Source organism: Microcaecilia unicolor, chromosome 3 (assembly GCF_901765095.1).
Source record: "Microcaecilia unicolor chromosome 3, aMicUni1.1, whole genome shotgun sequence".
Taxonomy (NCBI): Eukaryota; Metazoa; Chordata; class Amphibia; order Gymnophiona; family Siphonopidae; genus Microcaecilia; species Microcaecilia unicolor.
This window is the reverse complement of record NC_044033.1, coordinates 458,169,980-458,192,067: the sequence shown is the minus strand read 5'-3', so window position 1 is coordinate 458,192,067 and position 22,088 is coordinate 458,169,980. Positions and strand designations below refer to the sequence as shown.

Below are 22,088 nucleotides of genomic sequence, written 5' to 3'. Positions count from 1 at the left end.
ACTTGCTTGCGTCCAGCACACTACTAACAACCATCACAGAGGCACACATAGATCCCTGTGTTATATCAGACCACTCAGTAGTAAGATTGAAATGGAATGGAGGTGGGGAAGAAGAGAATTAAAAGGTGGACGTTTCCGGCATATTTACTAAGAGAGACACGATTTGGGGACTATTACAAGCAAAGTGGGCTGAGTACAAGCATTTTAATGAGGGCTCGGTTGTAGGAACCACTAACTACTGGGAAGCTGTGAAAGCAGTTTTGAGAGGCGAAATTATAAGTTATGTTACGCAATATAACGAACAAGAGATAGAGAAATTGTGAGGTTCGAAAAACAACTAGGTAACTGAATAGACAGTATGGCCTGACCCCATGTAATCGAATTAGACAAGAGATGATGGTATGCAATGGCTCTGAACTCACTGTTACACGATAGAGAAGTGAAATCACAGGCCTACTATCATTTCCAATTGTATAGACATGGGAACAAAGGAGGCAAATATTAGCTCGACTCATTGCATCTAAAAATGCTTCTAGAACATAACAACTATTAAAAGTGCAGAGAGGAAACTTCTACATACCAACCAATAAATTAGGTTAGCCTTCCAAACATATTATCAGAGTCTATATAAGGCATCAGACCCGGAGGGACTCCCGGGAGAGCTATACTTGGATGGTATTCAAGCCCCGAAACTACAGAGTAGTGATTGTAATCGCCTGAATGCCAAGATTAATGAGGATGAGGTCTCCTGGGCCATAGCTCAGAGCAAATCCGGTAAAGCTCCAGGCCCAGACGGATATAAAGCAGAATTTATAAGTTGATGGGGGAATTACATAGTAACATAGTAGATGACGGCAGAAAAAGACCTGCACGGTCCATCCAGTCTGCCCAACAAGACAACTCATGTGTGCTACTTTTGTGTATACCTATTTGTACCTGTGCTCTTCAGGGCACAGACCGTATAAGTCTGCCCAGCACTAGCCCCGCCTCCTAACCACCGGCTCTGGCATAGACCGTATAAGTCTGCCCAGCACTATCCCCGCCTCCCACCACCGGCTCTGGCACAGACCGTATAAGTCTGCCCAGCGCTATCCCTGCCTCCCAACCTCCAGTCCCGCCTCCCACCACTGGCTCTGGCACAGACAGTATAAGTCTGCCCCGCACTATCCCCGCCTCCCAACCTCCAGCCCCGCCTCCCACTACCGGCTTGCTATCCAATCTCGGTTAAGCTCCTGAGGATCCTTTCTTCTGAACAGGATTCCTTTATGTTTATCCCACGCATGTTTGAATTCCGTTACCGTTTTCCTCTCCACCACCTCCCGCGGAGAGGGCATTCCAAGCATCCACCACTCTCTCCGTGAAGAAATACTTCCTGACATTTTTCTTGAGTCTGCCCCCCTTCATCTCATTTCATGTCCTCTCGTTCTACCGCCTTTGTATCTCCGGAAAAGGTCGTTTGCGGATTAATCCCTTTCAAATATTTGAACGTCTGTATCATATCACCCTGTTTCTCCTTTCCTCCAGGGTATACATGTTCAGGTCAGCAAGTCTCTCCTCATACGTCTTGTTACGCAATCCCATACCATTCTCGTAGCTTTTCTTTGCACCGCTTCGATTCTTTTACATCCTTAGCAAGATACGGCCTCCAAAACTGAACACAATACTCTAGATGGGGCCTCACCAACGACTTATACAGAGGCATCAACACCCCCTTTCTTCTGCTGTCACACCTCTCTCTGTACAGCCCAACAACCTTCTAGATACAGCCACCGCCTTGTCACACTGTTTTGTCACCTTCAAATCCTCAGATACTATCACCCCAAGGTCCCTCTCCCCGTCTGAACCTATCAGACTCTCGCCACCTAACACATACGTCTCCCGTGGATTTCTATTCCCTAAGTGCATCACTTTGCATTGTCCCTACCTTGGTCAAGCTGTTTAATGAATGGATAGAGAGGGGTAAGATGCCCGACCACTTAAACATGGCCCGAATAGTAGAGTTTCCCAAGCCCAAACGAGACGATAAGCTGGTAACTTCTTATAGACCTATCTCCCTACTCAACCAAGAAGCATAGTAACATAGTAGATGACGGCAGAAAAAGACCTGCACGGTCCATCCAGTCTGCCCAACAAGATAACTCGTATTTGCTGCTTTTTGTGTATACCCTACTTTGATTGTACCTGTGCTCTTCAGGGCACAGACCGTATAAGTCTGCCCCGCACGATCCCGCCCTCCCAACCACCAGCCCCTCCTCCCAACCACCAGCTCTGGCACAGACCGTAAAAGTCTGCCCAGCACTATCCTCACCTCCCAACCACCAGCCCTGCCTCCCAACCCACCGGCTCTGGCACAGACCGTACAAGTCTGTCCAGCACTATCCCTGACTCCCAACCACCAGTCCCGCTTCCCACCACCGGCTCTGGCACAGACTGTATAAGTCTGCCCAGCACTATCCCCGCCTCCCAACCACCAGCCCCGCCTACGTTCTTGACTAAGCTTCTGAGGATTCCATTCCTTCGGCACAGGATTCCTTTATGCTTATCCCACGCATGTTTGAATTCCGTTACCGTTTTCATTTCCAACACCTCCCGCGGGAGGGCATTCCAGCATCACTACTTTCTCCGTGAAAAATACTTCCTGACATTTTTCTGAGGAAAGTATTTTTTCACGGAGAGAAGCAAAATTGTTTGCAAAAATTCTAGCAAATAGATTGGGCAGGGTACTACCTCACCTTATTCATAAAGCGCAGGTGGGATTTGTACAAGGCAGATCAATCACCAAACACTTAAGGAGCATTCTGACAGCCTTGGAAAGATTGGGTCACTCCAACGAAAAAGCTTAATGATTAGCTTCGACGCAGAAAAAGCGTTTGATAGAGTGGAGTGGCCCTTTCTATACTCGGTGCTATTGTTCACCAGAGCACAAGTGCTGGTAAACAGTAATGTATCAGGGGACATCCAGATTAGTAGGGGACCAGGCAGGGTTGCCCTCTGTCGCCCCTGCTCTTTGCACTTCAATTAGAACCTCTAATCAGAGACATACACGGTGTACAGCGATTCCTAGAGTGCAAATCAGAAACCAGGAATTCAAACTAGCTGCGTTCGCTGATGATCTATTAATAATAATAACAAAGCCGCAGAGACGCTGGAAGAATCTCATAGAGATATTCCGAGAATATGGAGGACTACTCTGGCTTCAAATTAACACAGATAAGTCGGAAGCTCTCGCGATAAATTTAGACACCCAAACCTCTGGCCGGAAGGACTCCCCTTGAAACGGGCGAATACGTTTTTACATATCTGGGTATTTTGCTGCCATCTAGACCGAGGGAGATATATAATCTAAATGTTACAAAGCTATTAGAGCAGACAACCAACAACTAGACTCATGGGGCACCTTGATGTTGTCTTTGACGGGGAGGATTGTCTCATTAAAATGGTGATACTGCCGAGATGGCTCTATACATTACAGACCCTGCCATAGCGTTGCTGCAGAAACATATAAAACAATTGTATCGACTGGTGTTCAGGTTTGCTGGGCCAGGAACGAGCTAAGATGCAGCAGAAATATATGCTGGGAGGATGGAGACAAGGGGGCTTGGGAATTCCCAATATTAAATATTACAATATGGCTTGCCTCCTGTGTCAGGTGAGAGATGTATAGCTCAATCCCCTGTACACACACCTCTTGAGTTGGAAGAGGCGCTTTTTAGTCCATATCATTATATATCATTAGTACATTTACAGAAAAATGAGATTCCACATAGATTAGACACAATGTTTCGCTTATGCCATAAGAGAAGCATGGAGATTCTTAGGGACATTACTAGGAGGAGACCCGAGAACAACTTAATTCCTAAGTATCAAGGGCAATCTGGCATTGTGCCAGGGCTGGAGAATAAAATTTTTTGATAGATGGGAACAACTAGGAGTGAGCTGCTTAGCAGATGTTGGCACCGGGGGTGCAAGGATGGGGTGACAAATACGCGCACTGCCAACTTAAACATTACATACAACATTAAATAAAGAGCACTGAGGGTCAAATTGGGCAATAAAATACAGAATTTTTTTTATGAGATCTCCGAAATGCTCCATCTATATCTCACATACATCAGAAGCTATGGGGCTGGCTCCTGGGAAGGAGCTGACCCAGCTTTGACAGAAATGGGAAAGGTTGTGGGCGGGATTTGGGAATCCTGGGATATTATCGCACAGATAAAAGATATCCCACGCATAATAGGGGGTGCAGATTACAGGACTGTGCGTATAGGGTGCTTCATAGAGCTTATTTTACCCAAGTTCAATTATATAAGTCGGGGGATATCGAGACAGCTCTCTGTTTGAAATGTAATAGATATGATAATACTATATATCATGCGCTTTGGGGATGTGTATTATTAATACAGCGCTACTGGAGACAAATAGCTAACTACCTATCTTGTATACTGTGCAGTGGAGTAGAAATGAATCCACTGCAGTTAGTAATAGATCTGAAAGAGCCACAATTGAGACTGAACGCTGACAAAACAATATTATATCGAAAACTATGTCTTGTAGCGTAAGAAATGTATTATGCAACATTGGACTACGACCAATCCACCGACTTTTTGGCATTGGCGCAACCGGGTACATCAATTACTGGTATGGGAGGCGAAAGAGGCTAAAGGGCACTGCAAAAGGAAAATCCGATTTCTTAAAATGTGGGGATGCTACTTAGATAAAATGACTCAGAAAGGACGAAGTTCTCATTGTTAATACCTATCACAGAATAATGGATAACTACCACCATGTATGGTGTACAACATGGGATAATTGGGGGGGGGGGAAGGGGGAGATAGGTGATGAGGGGGAGCAAGGAAAGGGGATCATATTATCTTAGGGCCGTCAATTGTAAATGTTGTATTTAAACAGAGCAATAGAAGAGAAAAATTGTATACATACTATGCTTGAAGTTTATATTGTATTGGTTGATTTTTCATAATAAAAAGTTGAAATATAAATGTTTAAACTGGGTCAGCTCTGTGTTGGAGGCAATGTGGGGCAGTAGGGGATATGTCTCATGTGTGGTGGGCATGCAAGCATGTGCAGGATTACTGGGGGGAGATTTTGAAGTTTTTGGGTGAAGTTACAGGCGTGAACTATCCGATGAGAATGGACTACTGCTTGCTCCACTTTAAACCAGCAAGAATTCCTAATTCCATACACCGCTTTGCCGTGCAACTATTTGTGGCCGCCAAGTTGGTGTTGGCTGCGGCATGGAAGCAACCCGCACTTCCGGAACTACAGTCAGTGCTGCGGAAATTAGACTATATTCATCTGACGTCGAAGTTAACAGCCTTACGCACTGGCCGTATTCCACAACATCATAAAACGTGGAATCCCTATGAACAGTGGTTCTCCTCCCGGATACTCCTGATTAATGCGTCACATGGACAGGTCTAGAGTATTGGTCACAAAACTACCTAAGAGGGGGGAATATAATAGAGGAGGGGATAATAGTTGGAAACATGTTAGTTGAATGAGAAGTTCTAATCTCTGTACAATGATATAGTGTGGATACTGTTATGTTCTAATGGAAAATAATAAAATAAATTTGAAAAAAAAAAAAAAAGAAAAGGTACAGAGAAGGGCGATGAAAATGATAAAGGGACCACTTCCCTATGAGGAAAGGCTAAAGCAGCTAGGGCTCTTCAGCTTGGAGAAAAGACAGTTGAGTGGAGATATGATAGAGGTCTATAAAATAATGAGTGAACAGGAACGGGTAGACGTGAATTGCTTGTTTACTCTTTCGAAAAATACTACAATGAAGCTACAAAGTAGTAAATTTAAAACAAATCGGAGAAAATATTTCTTCACTCAAAGTGCAATTCATTCATTCATTCTTGTATCCCACAATTATCCATAAACAAGGTTTGGTTCAATGTAACTTACATTTAACAGTTGTTAGATATTACACTGATTCAATTACATTACAAGGTTGTATGATACTATGTTTTACAGTGGTTGGCAAAATAACTATTAATGAATATGGAATACTCATTGGGTTTCTTGAGAAAGGTACGTCTTAGTTCTTTTCTTAAATGAAAAGATGAGTTACAGTTAGATGTTATGTTGTGTATTGTTGTTCCAGAATGATTAGTGCATATTTTACTCATAGAATTTCCTAAAGAGGCAAGGTCTGGAATTCATTGCAAGAGAGACTTTTAGGAAGCTATCCAAACCCTTTTTTAAACTCTGCTAAGCTAACTGCTTTTTACCTCATTCTACTACTACTACTATTTAGCATTTCTATAGCGCTACAAGGTGTATGTAGCGCTGCGTACGCCTTGTAGCGCTATAGAAATGCTAAATAGTAGTAGTAGTAGAAAGTGGTAAAAAGCAGTTAGCTTAGCAGAGTTTAAAAAAGGGTTTGGATAGCTTCCTAAAAGTCCATAAGCCATTATTAAAATGAACTTGGGGAAATCCACTGCTTATTTTCTAGGATAAGCAGCTTAAAATGTATTGTACTGGGGGGGGGGGGGGTTTGTTTGGGTTTTTTTTTTTGTTACATTTGTACCTGGCGCTTTCCCACTCATAGCAGGCTCAATGCGGCTTACATGGGGCAATGGAGGGTTAAGTGACTTGCCCAGAGTCACAAGGAGCTGCCTGTACCTGAAGTGGGAATCGAACTGAGTTCCTCAGTTCCCCAGGACCAAAGTCCACCACCCTAACCACTAGGCCACTCCTCCAGGTACTTGTAACCTGGATTGGCCACTGTTGAAAACAGGATGCTGGGCTTGATAGACCTTCGGTCTGTCCCAGTATGGCAACACTTATGTACTTACGGAACGGCCGCTCAGTGGCCACAGCGTAGCCAAAGACATTTGCTCGAATGATACCCAAACAAGACATACAAGGAATCCACCAAAGATGCCAGCCTTGATTCTACATCTGTCAATGAAGGAAGATGTCGACAGGCAGACTCCTGAAAGAAATCTGTGGCATGCAGCTAAGGCACGCCCTAGCAGCACAGAAGCTGCAGATAGCCACTCACCAAGAGAGAGAACTGCTGAACTGCCCAAGGAAGGCAGCGCTGGAACCACCAGCTATGGCTGAGCTTGACTCAGAGGGTCCAAGAGATAAGGAGAGTAAAAGTAGAGGAGGAACCACTGAAGTGGTCCAATGTGGAATCTGGCACATGGAAGAACGTCAAAGATAGAGGCCACTGCACTCAGACTTTGAACATATGCCCAGACCCCAAGACCTGGAAGGGAAAGTAGAATCTGACCTGGGTGAAAATTCTTCTGGAGAGACATGACTTCCCAAAGCCTATATAGAATAGCACTCCCAGATATTTCAAGATGTGTGAAGGAAACAACCACCACTAGGAGCATATGAATTTGAAACCTACAGATTGTGATAAAGTCACCTCCAGGATAGTTGGGTTAACGCAGTTTCAGTCTGAAATACCAAGTACCAGAAGGCACTGCAGGCAAGGAGCCAGAGGGGGAGATGAAGAACCCGGACTGGACTCCTAGCTGCAATCGGGGAAGACACGGGTGTAAGCTGGCAGGTTGTGTAGAGTGGCTGCCACTAGGCGGAAAGAGAGTTAGGAAACCCTGTGTGCAGGAGCTCATCATTGGTCTCATTAGTCTAATGCTTAACTCAGCTGGTTTGGGTGTGAGGAAGCTAATGGAAGGGAATGATTGGTGGTGGTAGCTGAGGCCAGGGATTAATTAGGCAGGTGGGAAGGGGTCCCAGCTGTGGAGTTCAGTTCAGGAGAGAGAAGCAGAAGGAGAGAAGCAGTTGCAGGCTGAAAACCCTTGGGCAGGGAGGTCCCTAAAGTACTGAAGCAGGCTAAAATTCCTTGGGTAGAGGGAGTCCCTAAATATTGAACTCTCCTGAAGGTAAAGAGGATAGAAGGTAGAAACTGCCGCTTGGTGACTGAACTGTGATGATGGACGGAAAGAACTGTTTGTCTTGGGAATTGAACTCCTGTTTATGTGCACTGGATAAAGAGCCCAGACTGGAGCTGACTGTAAGCCTGTATAGAATCCTGGTATGTGCTATGCTACTGTTGGAACTGTGTACTAGAAACCTGCATGAATAAAAGTCCTTAAGATTGAAGTTACTGGTGGACATTTATTTCTTCATTGTACCGGGAGCCTGTGGCTGGAGGAGATTGTTCTATCCTTGGCTGCACAAGAAAGGTACCTGGTACAAATCAAATAAAAATAGCTATCCAGGAAGAAACTTGCAGACTCTCAAGACAGGAAGAGCCTCAAAACCAGCCAACAGAGAGGAGTGGAAGAGCCTGCAACTTATGCTTGCGAAGGAAGGCCACCACCACTGGAAAGGCTGATCATCAAGGGAGAATGACCTCTAAGGTACGCAAACCCAGAACCTTCTGTGTGAAGGAGACTTGGGAATATGCAAACATGTTTCCTTAAGATCTAGGGAGGATAGAAATTCTCCTGCGGAACAGAAACTATTACCAACTGCAATGGTCCCAATATGAATGTTGAGCCTTAACACTCTGATGACCCTTCTGAAATCCATGGCGAGGTGTAAGGTAATTCCCTACTTTGGAACCACAAAGCAAAAGAATAACTTTCAGTACCCAACTGAGACTTGGGACACCTCAATTTTGCCCAATATGAAGAATCGTACGGAAGGTGGCTTGAAATGGCTGAGACTGGGACCAGAGCTGGCACAGAGATTCCAAGAGAAAATACACAGAGGAAATAGATAACTCCAGTTAGTAACCCTGCATAGCAAGGCCAAGAACATCAGTCTAAGTCAATTTTGGTCCTCTCCTTATGGAACCTGCAGAGGTATTCTGCTATCCTGAAACCCAAGGAGATGAGACCCCATCTTCAGGAGGCACAGAAGGCCTTGTAGACCTGGAGGTTGAAGCTGAATCCATCCCGACAACATGAACAGCAGTTTGTCTAGTTGAAGAGGGGTACCTGGAAGGTTAGATTTGTCTGGTCGGGAAGCACTCGGGCTCATGACAGCGAAGATGAGCCTGAGAGGAAGAAAAGGAGCTTGAGGTGTGATCCTTGCAACCTCTGAGGATCGGAGTCCCTAGACCTGCAAACCAACCTCTCCAGAGCTGCCCTGACAAAAAAAGATTACCCCCAGTAGTAAGCTGGCCAAAAAGGGACTAGACATTGGACAGATGAAGAGGCCTCTAAGCTAGAACTCTCTGGCTGCGGACAGTGTCAAAGAGGCCCGTGAGAATGTGTACCAGAACTGGTCAGCATGGCTGTGCACTGGAGCTAACTAGTGTGGCAGAGAGTCACAGTGAGATGGAGCAACAGAATCCAGCTGTGTAGCATAGAGCACTATGGACCGCAAGCTGCAGAGGTACATAAATCAGCAACCTCTGGATTTCGGTGCCCACTCTCAGCTGGTTACTGGAACCAGAAAGCCAATTGCTAATTGTACCATAAACAAAACAGGTGACCAAGTGCCAGAGAAGTCACAGAGCAATCCAGTGGCAGGGTACAGTACCATACAGCAAAGCTAACATGGAAAACAAAAGAAAGCTAAGAAGAGAAGTGGAGTGCCAGTGTTCTCAGCCATTCGAAGCACTGCCTGCACTGACCGCCCAGAAAACAGTAGACCGGCACGTGCCACCCACTGGGTGACCACTCTGTACCTATGACATGCATAGGACTTGAGGGGACCACTGCTATCAAGGAAACTACGTAAAGAAACAGACCAGCTCCATGCTTTTTGTTTTTCTTTTTGTCATTCACTGTAATTAATCCTATACCATTTACACATGCCCTCACAGAACAGCATTTAGGTGGTTGTTGCCCCAAAAAGGGCAGTGAGGAAGGAGAATGGAGAAGGGCTGGAGAGAGCAGCAGGGTGGGGAAGGGACCTAGAGAGACCAGGTATACCCCCTAAAGGTGGAACCACTCAGCCACACACCTCTAGCTCAACTGAACTGAGAGACCTAGAATAGGCTGCATGCAGAAGAAATCAGGAGCTCATGAGAAACCATCCATCTGCCTGACAGAGAATACTGACTGACCAAGGAGCATTCCATCCTTTGTGTTTATCCCCTGCATGGAATTCAAACATGCGTGGGATAAACAAAAGGAATCCTGTTTAGAAGGAATGGTTCCACGGAATCTTAGCGGAGATTGGGTGGCGACGCCAGTAATTGGGAAACAAAATGGAAGCTGGGCAGACTTTTATGGTCTATGCCCTGATTGTGACTGAATAGATAGGGATGGGCTGGTTAGCGCCAGAACTTAGTACAAGAACAGTGCTAGGTAGACTTCGACAGTCTGTGCCCTGAAAGGCAAGGACAAATCAAACTCAGGTATACATAAAAAGTATCACATACCATGTAAATGAGTTTATCTTGTTGGGCAGACTGGATGGACTGTACAGGTCTTTATCTGCCGTCATTTTACTATGCTACTACTATATTAAAACAGTGCAGTTCAGCGCTCTCTATCTCCTTCTGCTGGTAGATAAACACAACCTACAAGCCTCTGGATTCATCTGCTGCTTACGCTAAGGAATGACTACTTGTTATTTAATTACACAGATTTAGCTTACATCCAGGTACAGTATGTATTTCCTTGACCCCAGAGGGCATGCAGTCTAAGGGCTAGATTTACATGCATTAAGGAAGCATATATCTTAAGTTAACATACATTAACAATTAAGGGATTTGAATTAAATAACCTGCATTTAAAAAAAATCACATCAACACATTGGTAAATCTAGACCCAAGTTTGTACCAATGGAAATGGAGAGTGAATGACTCGCCCAAGGTCACAAAGAGTGGCAGTGGGATGCCATATCCTGGAAAACAGGTTCTCTTGGAGCAGTAGTACCCAAACCTTTATCTGACCCATTTTAGCACTTAAAATTCACACCAGCTCAGATTATGAACACAAATAGATCTTCAAGTCCTGCTTCTCCTCCTTCCAGATCCAGTAGCAGCAGCCAGCACACCCTGTGTGTTAGCATTCATTAACAAACCATATACTCTATACGAGTTCCCAGTCTTGAAAGGAAGCCCATCCATGAGGAGCAGCAGGACCTGTGAACATTCAGACATGTAGGCCCCATCCTGACTGCTACTACTGGACATAGGTCACAGTGGTACAACCTCTTACAACAGAAGATCCAGAAAGAAGAAAACAAGCCCTCTTTCTGTGGCTCCATCCACTAATGATGTGATCTCATTTGGGATCCTGACCCCCAGTTTGCAAAACACCATCATAGAATAATTATGATAATTTGTGCTTAGCAAAGTACCAGGATTACAGCGTACCTGAAGGTTAGCTTCAGTTGGCCTGTCATTGTCATCAGCTTTCAAGATGTCAGGGTAACAATCTTCATCACCTTCTGCCTATTAAAGAGGAGACAAAAACTACAAAACTTCAGCCACAAATTATACTCAACTAGAAATCAGCATAAGCATGAATTGGTATTGACTATTTGAAGTAAGAAGCATAAGAGCTTTCATCTAAACACAACCCAAAGAACTCATATGTTCAGCATAATAACTGAGCAACCTAGCTATAAAAGTTGTGAATATGACATGCTTAGAATCAAAATGTTGTGATACACAACTGTACCTGTGCTTATAGAAAAAAACAAACCGAAGGGGCATGGAAATCTTATTTGGAAGATCAACAAAGTAACTACCACCCAAGATTAGTCTTGTCTTGTGGTTGTCAATATCTATAAAAGTACACCACAAAAAGACAATGAGAAAAAGCAAAGATACTTACCTATAGCAGGTATTGTCCGAGGACAGAAGTCTTGATATTGTCACAAGTGGGTAGACGCCATCCCGCATTGCCCGGTTCAGCAAAATGCCACAGAAAAAATGAGAGCTTTTTGGAGCACGAGAAGCGCTCCAGCACGCATGCACGAGTGCCTTCCCGCCCACAGCGCGAACATGCCAATCAGTTAACACAAAAGCAAAATATCAATGAAGAAAGATAAAAAGGACAACTCCAAGGGGAGGTGGGCGGGAAAGTGAGAAGAATATGAAGCCTGCTGTCCTCAGAGAATACCTGCTACAGGTAAGTATCTTTGCTTTCTCTGAGGTCATGCAGGCTCCAATAGTCTCACAAGTGGAGAATCCCTAGCATCCAGGCCCGCCCAAAACAACATTGGTCAATTGGACCTCTCAACAGCAAGGACTTAATGCAGATTAACCTGAAACTATATACAACTAGATGAGAATGCAACCTGGAACAGAATAATATGGGCCTAGGAGAGTAGAATTGGATTCTAGACCCCAAACAGATTCTGCAGCACTGACTGTCCAAACTGTCACGTAGGGTATCCTGCTCAAGGCAGTAGAGAGATGTGAATTTGAGGACTGAAGACCACGTCACAACCTTGCAAACCTCTTCAAAGGAGGCCGACTTAAAGTGGGCTACCGACACAGCCACTGCTCTGACATTATGAGCCGTGACATGACCCTCCAATGTCAGCCCAGCCTGGACATAAGCGAAAGAATGCAATCTGCTAGCCAATTGGATATGGTGTGTTTCCTGATGGCGACCTCCATCCTGTCTGGATCAAAAGAAACAAAAAACTGGGCGGACTGTCTGAAGGGCTTCATCCATTCCATGTAAAAGGCCAATGCTCTCTTGCAATCCAAGGTGTGCAAGCTGCTTTCGCCAGGATGGGCATGAGGTCGGGAAAAGAACGTTGGCATGACAATCAACTGGTTCAGATGGAACTCCAACACCACCTTTGGCAGGGTGCGTGCAGAGGACTACTCTGTTGTGATGAAACTTAGTATAAGGTGCATCCACTACTAAGGCCTGAAGCTCACTAACACTAAGAGCTGAAGTAACAGCCACCAAGAAAATGACCTTCCAGGTCAAGTACTTCAGATGGCAGTTAATTCAGTGGCACAAAAGGAGCTTTCATCAGCTAGGTGAGAATGGCGTTGAGATCCCAAGACCCTAGTTGAGATTTGACAGGGGGGCTTTGACAAAAGCAAACCTTTAATGAAGCAAACAACTAAAGGCTGTCCAGAGATAGGCTTACCTTCTACACACCGATAAGCACTAATTGCACTAAGGTGAACCCTTACTGAGTTGGTCTTGAGACCAGACTCTGACAAATGTAGAAGGTACTCAAGCAGGGTCCATGTAGGACAAGAAAGGGGCAAACCTCCTCCATATAAAAGAATAACACCTCTTAGTGGAATCTTTCCTGGAAGCCAGCAAGACTCAGGAGAAACCCTCCGAAAGACCCACAGAAGCAAATTCTAGGCTCTCAACATCCAGACCATGAGAGCCAGAGACTAGAGGCTGGGATGCAACCCCTCGTTCTGTGTGATGAGGGTCAGAAAATGCTCCAATCTCCACAGTTCTTCGGAGGACAATTCCAGAACAAGAGGGAACCATATCTGCCACGGCCAGTACTGCACGATCAGAATCATGGTTTCACAGTCTTCCTTGAGTTTCAACAAAGTCTTTCCCACTAGAGGCATCGGAGGATACGCATACAGAAGACCTGTCCCCCAATGTAGAAGGAAAGCATACGACGCTAGTCTGTCATGGGCCTGAAGCCTGGAACAAAACTGAGGGGCCTTGTGGTTGATCTGAGTGGCAAAAAGATCCACCAAGAGGGTGCCCCACGCTCAGAAGATCTTGCTGGCTATGCCCACATTTAGAAACCACTAGTGTGGTTGCATTATCCTGCTCAGTCTGTTGTTTAAGCCTGCCCAAATAAGTGGCTCAGAGAAACATGCCGTGTTGGTGAGCCCAATACCACATCTGGACGGTTTCCTGACACAGAGGGCGAGATCCGGTGCTCCCCTGATTGTTGATGTAATACACTGCAACCTGATTGTCTGTTTGAATGAGAATAATTTGATGGGACAACCGATCTCTGAAACATCAGTGTTCCTGATTGCTCAGAGCTCCAGGAGATTGATCTGAAGATTCGTTTCCTGGAAGGACCAAGCTCCTTGAGTGTGAAGCCCATCTACATGAGCTCCCCTTCCAAGGAGAGATGCGTCCGATGTCGGCATGTTTTGCAGCCCAAGGAATTTGGAAGTCCCAAGGTCAAATTGGACCAAATTGTCTACCACTGAAGAGAGCTCACAAGCGCCGGGGACACTTGGATGACATCTTCTAGGCTTCCCGTGGCTAGATACCACTGAGAAGCCAGGGTCCATTGAGAAGATCTCATGTGTAGACGTACCATGGGTGTAACATACACTGTGGAAGCCACGTGGCCCAACAATCTCAACACCTGCCGAGCTGACACCTGCTGCGATGTCTGAACCTTGGACGATAGAGAAAGAAGATTGTCCACACGCACCTCCAGAAGGTAGGCTCAGACAAATCTTCATATTGAGCAGTGCCTCTATGAATGTCAACTGTTGAACCAGATGGAGATGGGACATGGGGTAGTTGATAATGAACCCTAGTAGTTCCAGCACCTGAACAGTCATCCACATACCCCCGAGCACCATCCTCCGATGTGCTCTTCACCAGTCAATCATCGAGATAAGGGAACACATGCACTCCCAGTCTGCGTAGTGTTGAATAAAAGCATGAAAGATTAAAAGTATGAAAAATGCGGAGTGGAAGGCTCCATGATTACAACAAGCTGTTTTAACACTAACCCTCCTGAGGCATGAAAAGAATGTGGCAACACATTAGCCAAAGGCAGGCTCCAGAAAGTCTGTGGGCTAGAAGGTAGGGGGGTAATAGAAAGCAGATGTTCTGCACATGATTAACAGTTTGTGGTATTCAGAGACTTGCACAGGGATGTTGTATAGTCAGATGCCAAAGAAAGCTATATAAGACCAATGAGAGATCTGTGCCTTTAAGCATTCTCTGACTGCTTTGTCTGAACATGCTTCCTGCATACCTCATAAAAGGTATGCAGTACAATTGTAAATAAACTTTTTATATTAAATCGTCTAGTCTTCTCTTCAGTAGCAACGCTGCAACTACCACTAGACACTTCGTAAAGAAACTGGGAGCTAATGCGAGGCCAAAAGGCAACACGCGGGACTGAAAGTGACATGTTCCCAGCTGAAAACGAAGATACTTCTGGTGGGCAGGAAGTATCAGAATGTGTGTATATGCATCCTTCAAGTCAAGAGAGCATAGCCAATCGTTTTCCTGAATCATGGGAAGAAGGATGTCCACGGAAACCATCCTGAACTTTTCTCGGAATTTGTTCAGGGCCCTTAGGTCTAGGATGGGACGCCCCCCCCCCCCCCCCCTGTTCTTTTTCTGCACAAGGAAGTACCTGGAATAGAATCCCTGCCCTTCTTCCTCTGGTGGAACGGGTTTGACCGCATGGGCCTTGAGAAGGGCAGAGAGTTCCTCTACAAGTACCTGCTTCTGTTGAGAGCTTAAAGAATGGGCTCTCGGATAATTGAGTTGTAAATAAAAAATAGTTTAAACTAAAAGAATGGGCTCTCCGTGGATAATTTGGAGGTTTGGAAAGCAAATGAGTGGCCTAGTGGTTAGGGTGGTGGACTTTGGTCCTAGGGAACTGAGTTTGATTCCCTGCACAGGCAGCTCCTTGTGACTCTGGGCAAGTCACTTAACCCTCCATTGCCCCATGTAAGCCGCATTGAGCCTGCCATGAGTGGGAAAGCGCAGGGTACAAATATAAAAATAAAAATGGAGGGTGTATTCGGCCGGACTATTTGAAGAACCCACTGGTTGGAGGTTATGAGACGCCACTGTTGGTGGAAAAAAAACTTTTAACCTCCCCTCAACTGGCAAGTCATCAGGGACGGACACTTGGACTGCGGCTATGTTCTAAAAGCTCATCCCTTGCTTTTGCTGGGGAGTGGAAGGGGTCTTGGACACACGCTGTTGATGAGAATGAGTGTGCTGGGGATGAGCCTCAGCAGACTGGCGAGCCGCAGGAGCATAGTTATGCTTAGAGTAGGAATAGAGAGCACTCCGCGACTTACCAAAATACTTCCGGGATGAGGCAGTTGTAGAAGACACCCGGCAGGAGAGAGAAGACATAGCATCAGTTTGCTTCTTGATTTGGTCAGCAACCTCCTCAACCTTCTCTCCAAAAAGTCATCCCCCCCAGCAAGGGGCATCCGCCAACCTCTGCTGGACAGAACGGTCCAGGTCAGAAACCTGCAGCCATGATAGTCTGTGCATTGCTATACCTTCAGCAGAGATTCTGGATGCTATGTCAAAAGTGTCGTAAGTGCCCCTGGCCTTGCGACACGCCTTCTGCTGGTTGACCAAATGGCGAAACGGCTTGGCCTGCTCTGGAGGGAGTGCACTGACCAAGTCTGACAGCTGCCATACCGAGTTCCGCAAGTACATTCTCGTGAAGAGCTGGTATGACTGGATACGGGCGATGAGCATAGAGGCCTGATACATCTTTTTTCCCAAAACAGTCCAGGGTCCTAGCTTCTCTGCCTGGGGGAGCCAAGGCATAGTCCCTAGTACTCCTAGCTCTCTTGAGAGCGGAGTCCACCACCATGGAGTCGTGGGTTTAACTGGCACTTCACAATTCCAGGTTCCTTGTGGAATGTGTCAATTTTCTTGGGGACCACAGGGGCAGACAGAGGGGATGCTCAGTTCCTAATGAGGATTGCCTTGAGAAATAGAGGTCTATAAAATTATGAGTGGAGTGGAACGGATAGATGTGAATCGTTTGTTTACTAGGACTAGGGGGCATGCAATGAAGCTACAAAGTAGTACCTTTAATATGAATCAGAGAAAATATTTCTTCACTCAATGTGTAATTAAACTCTGGAATTCGTTGCCAGAGAATGTGGTAAATGAGGTTAACTTTGTGGGGTTTAAAAAAAAGGTCTGGACGGCTTCCTAAAGGAAAAGACCATAGACCATTATTAAATTCACTTGGGGAAAAATCCACTGCTTATTTCTGGGATAAGCAGCACAAAATGTATTGAACTTTTTCAGGATCTTGCCAGGTATTTGTGACCTAGATTGGCCACTGTTGGAAACAGGATGCTGGGCTTGATGGACCTTTGGTCTGTCCCAGTATGGCAATACTTATATACTTATGCACCTCGTGGAGAGAAGCCGTCACTGCCTCCTTAAGAGGGGAGGTGTAGTCCAGGACCTTGAGCATCTTGGCCCTGGGCTCATCGTCCACCTCTACGAGGAATGGAATGGCCTCAGATATTTCCCGTACAAAAGAGGCGAAAGAGAGGCTTTCAAGTGGAGATAGTCTCCTCTCAGGTAGAGGGAAGGGCTTAGAAGGGATTCCACAGGACTCATCAGAAGAAAAGTACCTGGGATCCTCTTCTGATTCCCATGAGCACTCCTCCTCTGTATCGGATAGCAACTCCCTAAGGGATGTCCAAGACTGGGCCCTCCTCGACGTCGAAGATTCATGTCCTCAAGAGCGGAGTCAAGAAACCGGCTTCCGTCTTGACTCCAGCAAAGCGTCTTCCACCGATGTCAAAGGGGTGCTGGCTTGGGTGGCAGTCGACACTGGGGATGCAAGCATCTGAGGTCGCACCGCGGGCTGAGGACCAGACGGGGTTGCAGCAGAAGGTAAGGCAGGCACCCCCCGATACCGACACACATCACTGCATGAAGCCGTCCAGCAGCTCAGGGAGCAAGGCCCGGATGTGCTCATTGAGGGCTACCATCAGGGCCGGTGCGGGAGCAGGATCTCGGCTGCTAGGAGATGCATGCATCAGCACCTCCTGGATGGACGGGGAGTGGTCCTCCCGGCATTGACGCTTCTCAGGTGCCAAATCCCTCAGCGCGCCGGAGCTCCCTGCACCAAGTGGAGATTGGTGGTGGTGCTTCTTGGCCTTCACCCGATGAACGTCACCCATGCTCCTTGGTGCCGACGAGGACACTGAATCCTCCCATCGCCTCAGGGTCAGGTTCAGTGATGGACAGTCCCGGAGGCCTGCATAGCAGGAAGCCTTGAGACAGGAGGAGACCCACTCAATGCCTCACTGCTCCTGTCTCAGGGTCTTGAAGGAGCCATTCCTACCATGCCTCCCGATGCCAGTGCAACACTCATCAATGCCAACACCTCAGACCTCAATGCCAATGGGACGGCGAAGAACTGGACAGGGCTCCAAAAATGTTTTTGCATTAAGTTTCTCAGGAAATCCGAGTCCTTTTCTTCATACAAAGACAAAAGACACAGTTGGCAGGGCTATGGTCGGGCCCAAGGCACCGAAGACACCAAGAATGGGTGTGTGTTCCATGATGGTCCAGTTGCACCGGGTATACCGCTTGAAGCCACTGGGAGTCTTTGTGGACATGGAAGGAAAAATGGCTTCAGTGAAGTTAAAAGTCGCGATGTTACCTAAAAAGGGGAAAGGCACAAAAATGAGACCCAACTGGGCAGACCTAAAATCGGCCCACGTCGAAAACGAAAGGAAACTTAGATGCGAGGTAAATATCTAAAAAATAAAGGAAAAACATTTTTTTTGAAACACAATAAAATAAAATAAAAAAAGAAGGCAAGCAGGTATGTGAGGCCGCCGAAAGGCACTCAAAAAAATTGCTCTACCAGGCGTGTGAGAAGCAAACAAAAAAAAGACAGCTGCTTCTCACGCAGATAAAACAAAATTGATCGGCGCATTCGAACTGCGGGCAGGAAGACACTTGCGCATACGCGCTGGAGCACTGCTTATGCTCCAAAAAGCTCTCATTTTTTCTATGGCATTTTTGCCGAACGGGTGGCATGGGATGGCGTCTACCGACTTGTGAGAATACTGGATCCTGCTTGTCCTCGGAGAATCAAATTGAGATTAAGATACTAGTCTGCTTTATTATCTTCTATCCTCTTTACAAAATATCTAACCTTCCCTCATTTTGTTATTCTTTTTCCCTTTATATTTGCTACTTATTTTTGTTGAATGAAATGAGAACTGATAAATACATCTAAGCAGTTTACAATGAGCAGGCTGAGCAGCAAATCCAGGTTCACTTCCTGGGCCTGGTTGAGAAAGCTGTAGCAACAGCATTCACAGCCCTGTAAGTGGAAAGGAAATGAGACACTACCCAATGGATTGGCTAGGCTTAGGGTGCATGAACAACAGAGGAAACAGTAATCTACGGTACCTAGCCAAGAATTGTCATTGCAATGGCTGAACTAGGTGGGTTATGTAAAAGGAAAACCCTCACGATAGTTGCAAGTGAAGGTCCACGGTGCCACAGACCAGTGTTTCACAAGTCGGTCCTGGAATACCCTTTTAACAGTCAGGTTTTCAGGTTATCTACAATTAATATGCATGAGATTGATTTGCATACACATCTCATTCATGTATATTCATTTTGGATATCCTGAAAACCTGACTGGCAAAGGGGTACTCCAGAACCAACTTAGGAAACACTGTCATACACTAGTGAAGACTAGTTCAGATTGATCTGGAAGCCCAAAGGAGCAGGAACAAACTGCTAGGCCAACAAAAGGAAAAAAATGCTAATGTAAGAATGATTTGTTTTAGTAAAGGTGATAATTTTTTTACACAGCAGACAGTATGCTCAAGTTCTATTTTTTTTAAGCCTTCTTCAAAAAACACACACAAGTTTTTTCTTTTAAATTATGCTTGTACACAACAATGGGTTTCTTGAATCTTGCTACCGCCACCACTCACTTTTATAGCGAAGAAGAAAAAACTGCAATATGTGTAGGCAGTGCACTGTATATGACAACTATCATATACATCCCATCTTTTTTCTTCTTCAGTCTTGCACCTCAGCTCCACTCCCAAGAAAATGTTCTCACACAAATCAACCATCAATTAATGTATCTTGCCTTGAGTCCTCTCAATTACCTGGCAAAACCACCCAAAAGCATAAAAGATTCTAAGGGAATGGGGAGAATCTCAAGCAAACTCATACATCTTATGGCGTCTCAGGTTGGCATGCAAGTCACTTTAAAAAAGCTGTAGATAAAAGGACTACAGCATTAACAAAAAGCTTTAACATAATAATAAAAAATAAATAAACAAACTAGGATGAAAATATGTCCACGGTTTATCATGGGCCTGGACTATTTGCAGAAGAAAATCTCAAAGGGTCTGCAGTGTAAGAGCTTAGACCTACAGAACGATGACATTTTCCATTTTCCATCTCTGAATGTATTAAAAGTAACTTCATACCTTTGAACAGCTAAAGATGTGTGTATATACTGTGCATTATGTCTGTATCACTGAGAGGTGGTAACGTGAATCAAAAACTATTACAAGAATTAAGTTCATCTTTGAATACAATACCCACGTGGCCTCAATCAATCCACTAATTTAACAGTATTTTTACAGCTTTGGCTATGTTTTAATGTTTCAATGATTTTTATTGACAACAAATGCAAATAAACTTTACATACATAATACTTATTCCACAACTCAATGCTGTCACAGCATTTTGGTATTCTCCCCATCTCCTCCCTCCCTCTAGTTCCCCCTCAACCCACCCAATATAGCTTATTAAAGTTCGCAAGGAAGCAGGAACTAAGTTTTGAGAATTTGTCTCTTTGGTAACAGTTGCAGTGTATTCCAAAATCTGCTCCAGGTCTGCTCCAGACTTGGCTATGTTTTAAAAAGGGCTCCTTTTGCAAAGCCACACTAGCAAATCCTAAAGGCTTTGTCGAATTGCCGTGCTGGAATTACTAGCGCGACTTTGTAAAAAGAGCCAAAATTTTAAGGGAAGGGTACTCTATTTTTTTCTCTGTTAACTTGATGATTATATTGATGAATAATGTATTTTTAATAACTAACATTTTAATGACTGACTTTTCACCTTATTCTTGTTCTTATGTATTCATTGCTACATCCTTGATCTATTGAGACACATACATAGTCCAAAAAAAGACCACACAAGGTGGAGGAACAAGACCACTACGAAAAGTCACCAGCAAATAAAGGAGAAGTAGGGCACTCGATGGAACTTAAGCATGAGGCAACAAGTCCTGGTTCAAAAATTTTTATTGTACACAAACTGTCACAAAAGCTCAACATGTAGTCTCAAGTTTTTGTGACAATTTGTATACAATAAAACTTTTTGAACCAGGACTTCTTGCCTCGTGTTAGAAGTTCCATCGAATACTCTACTTTTTTGCTTAAGAACATAAGAATAGCCATACTGGGTCAGAACAATGGTCCATCTAGCCCAGGGCCCGAAGCACAAAGGCAGCTGTAAAATATGGCTCTCTGTAAAATTTAGTGGCTCGCAAATAGCGAGCGATACACAATGGGGATTGCATGCAAATGAGCTGCATGGATCCCCCTATGTGCATCGCTCGCTGTTTGAAAGTCTGATATGCATTTTACAGTACTGTCAAATGATCTGACAGCTCTCATACACCAGACCCCAACCCCCCCCCCCCCCCCCCCCCCCATTGTTCAGTGGAACCCGAGCCTCCCAACCATCTTTTTTTGTTGTTTTTTTAATTTTCCCTCATGATACAGTGGACCCCCTCCCCCCAATTTTTTTTTTTTTTTTTTTAAATTTTGACCTTGTGGTCCAATAAACCAGACCCTTTCCCGCATTGTGCACCACATTCCCCTCCCCTCCCAATCCTGAACCACAACCTTACCCCCTATACCTTTACAAGGTGGAGGAAGGAGAGGGCAGGAGCAACAAGCTCCCCCCTCAGCCCCGCCCGGAACAAAATGGCAGTGCACAGGCCCTACCCAGTGCATTCTGGAATGCATCGGGAAGGGCTAAGCATCATATAACCAGATTCTTTTACTTATATGGTGCTTAGCCCTGCCCAGTACATCCCAGAAGGCACTGGGAAGGGCCTGGGTGCCACCCTTTTATTCCAGGCAGGCCCGAGGCAGGAGCTGAACCTCACAAAAGATCCTGTGAAGAGGGACCCTCACAGCATCTCTAGGAAGAAAGTCATAGTCCAGACCTTCAAACATCTCAGCCCTGGGTTCGTCCTCCATTTCCTACTTAATAGAGGGCAGCCGCCATCTCCTTAACAAAAGCAGAGAAGAAGAGACTCTTAGGTGGAGAATTGCATCCTTCCTCTGGAGAAAAGGGGTCTGATGAAATTCCATAAGACTCCTCCTCCGAGAAGTATATAAGAACATAAGCATTGCCATACTGGGGAAGACTGAAGGTCCATCAACCCCAGTATCCTGTCTCCAACATTGG

General features: G+C 45.3%; 1 protein-coding gene across 3 annotated transcripts in view; it reads right to left on the bottom strand.

The window, feature by feature from the left end:
- Positions 1 to 22,088, bottom strand: part of FBXO9 (F-box protein 9) — a 303,722-nt gene that overhangs the window by 256,842 nt on the left and 24,792 nt on the right. For all 3 annotated transcript variants that reach the window (XM_030198962.1, XM_030198961.1, XM_030198963.1), the window contains exon 2: positions 11,285 to 11,362. In XM_030198962.1, the coding sequence (XP_030054822.1) occupies positions 11,285 to 11,362 (78 nt within the window). The remainder of the gene's footprint in view (positions 1 to 11,284; positions 11,363 to 22,088) is intronic.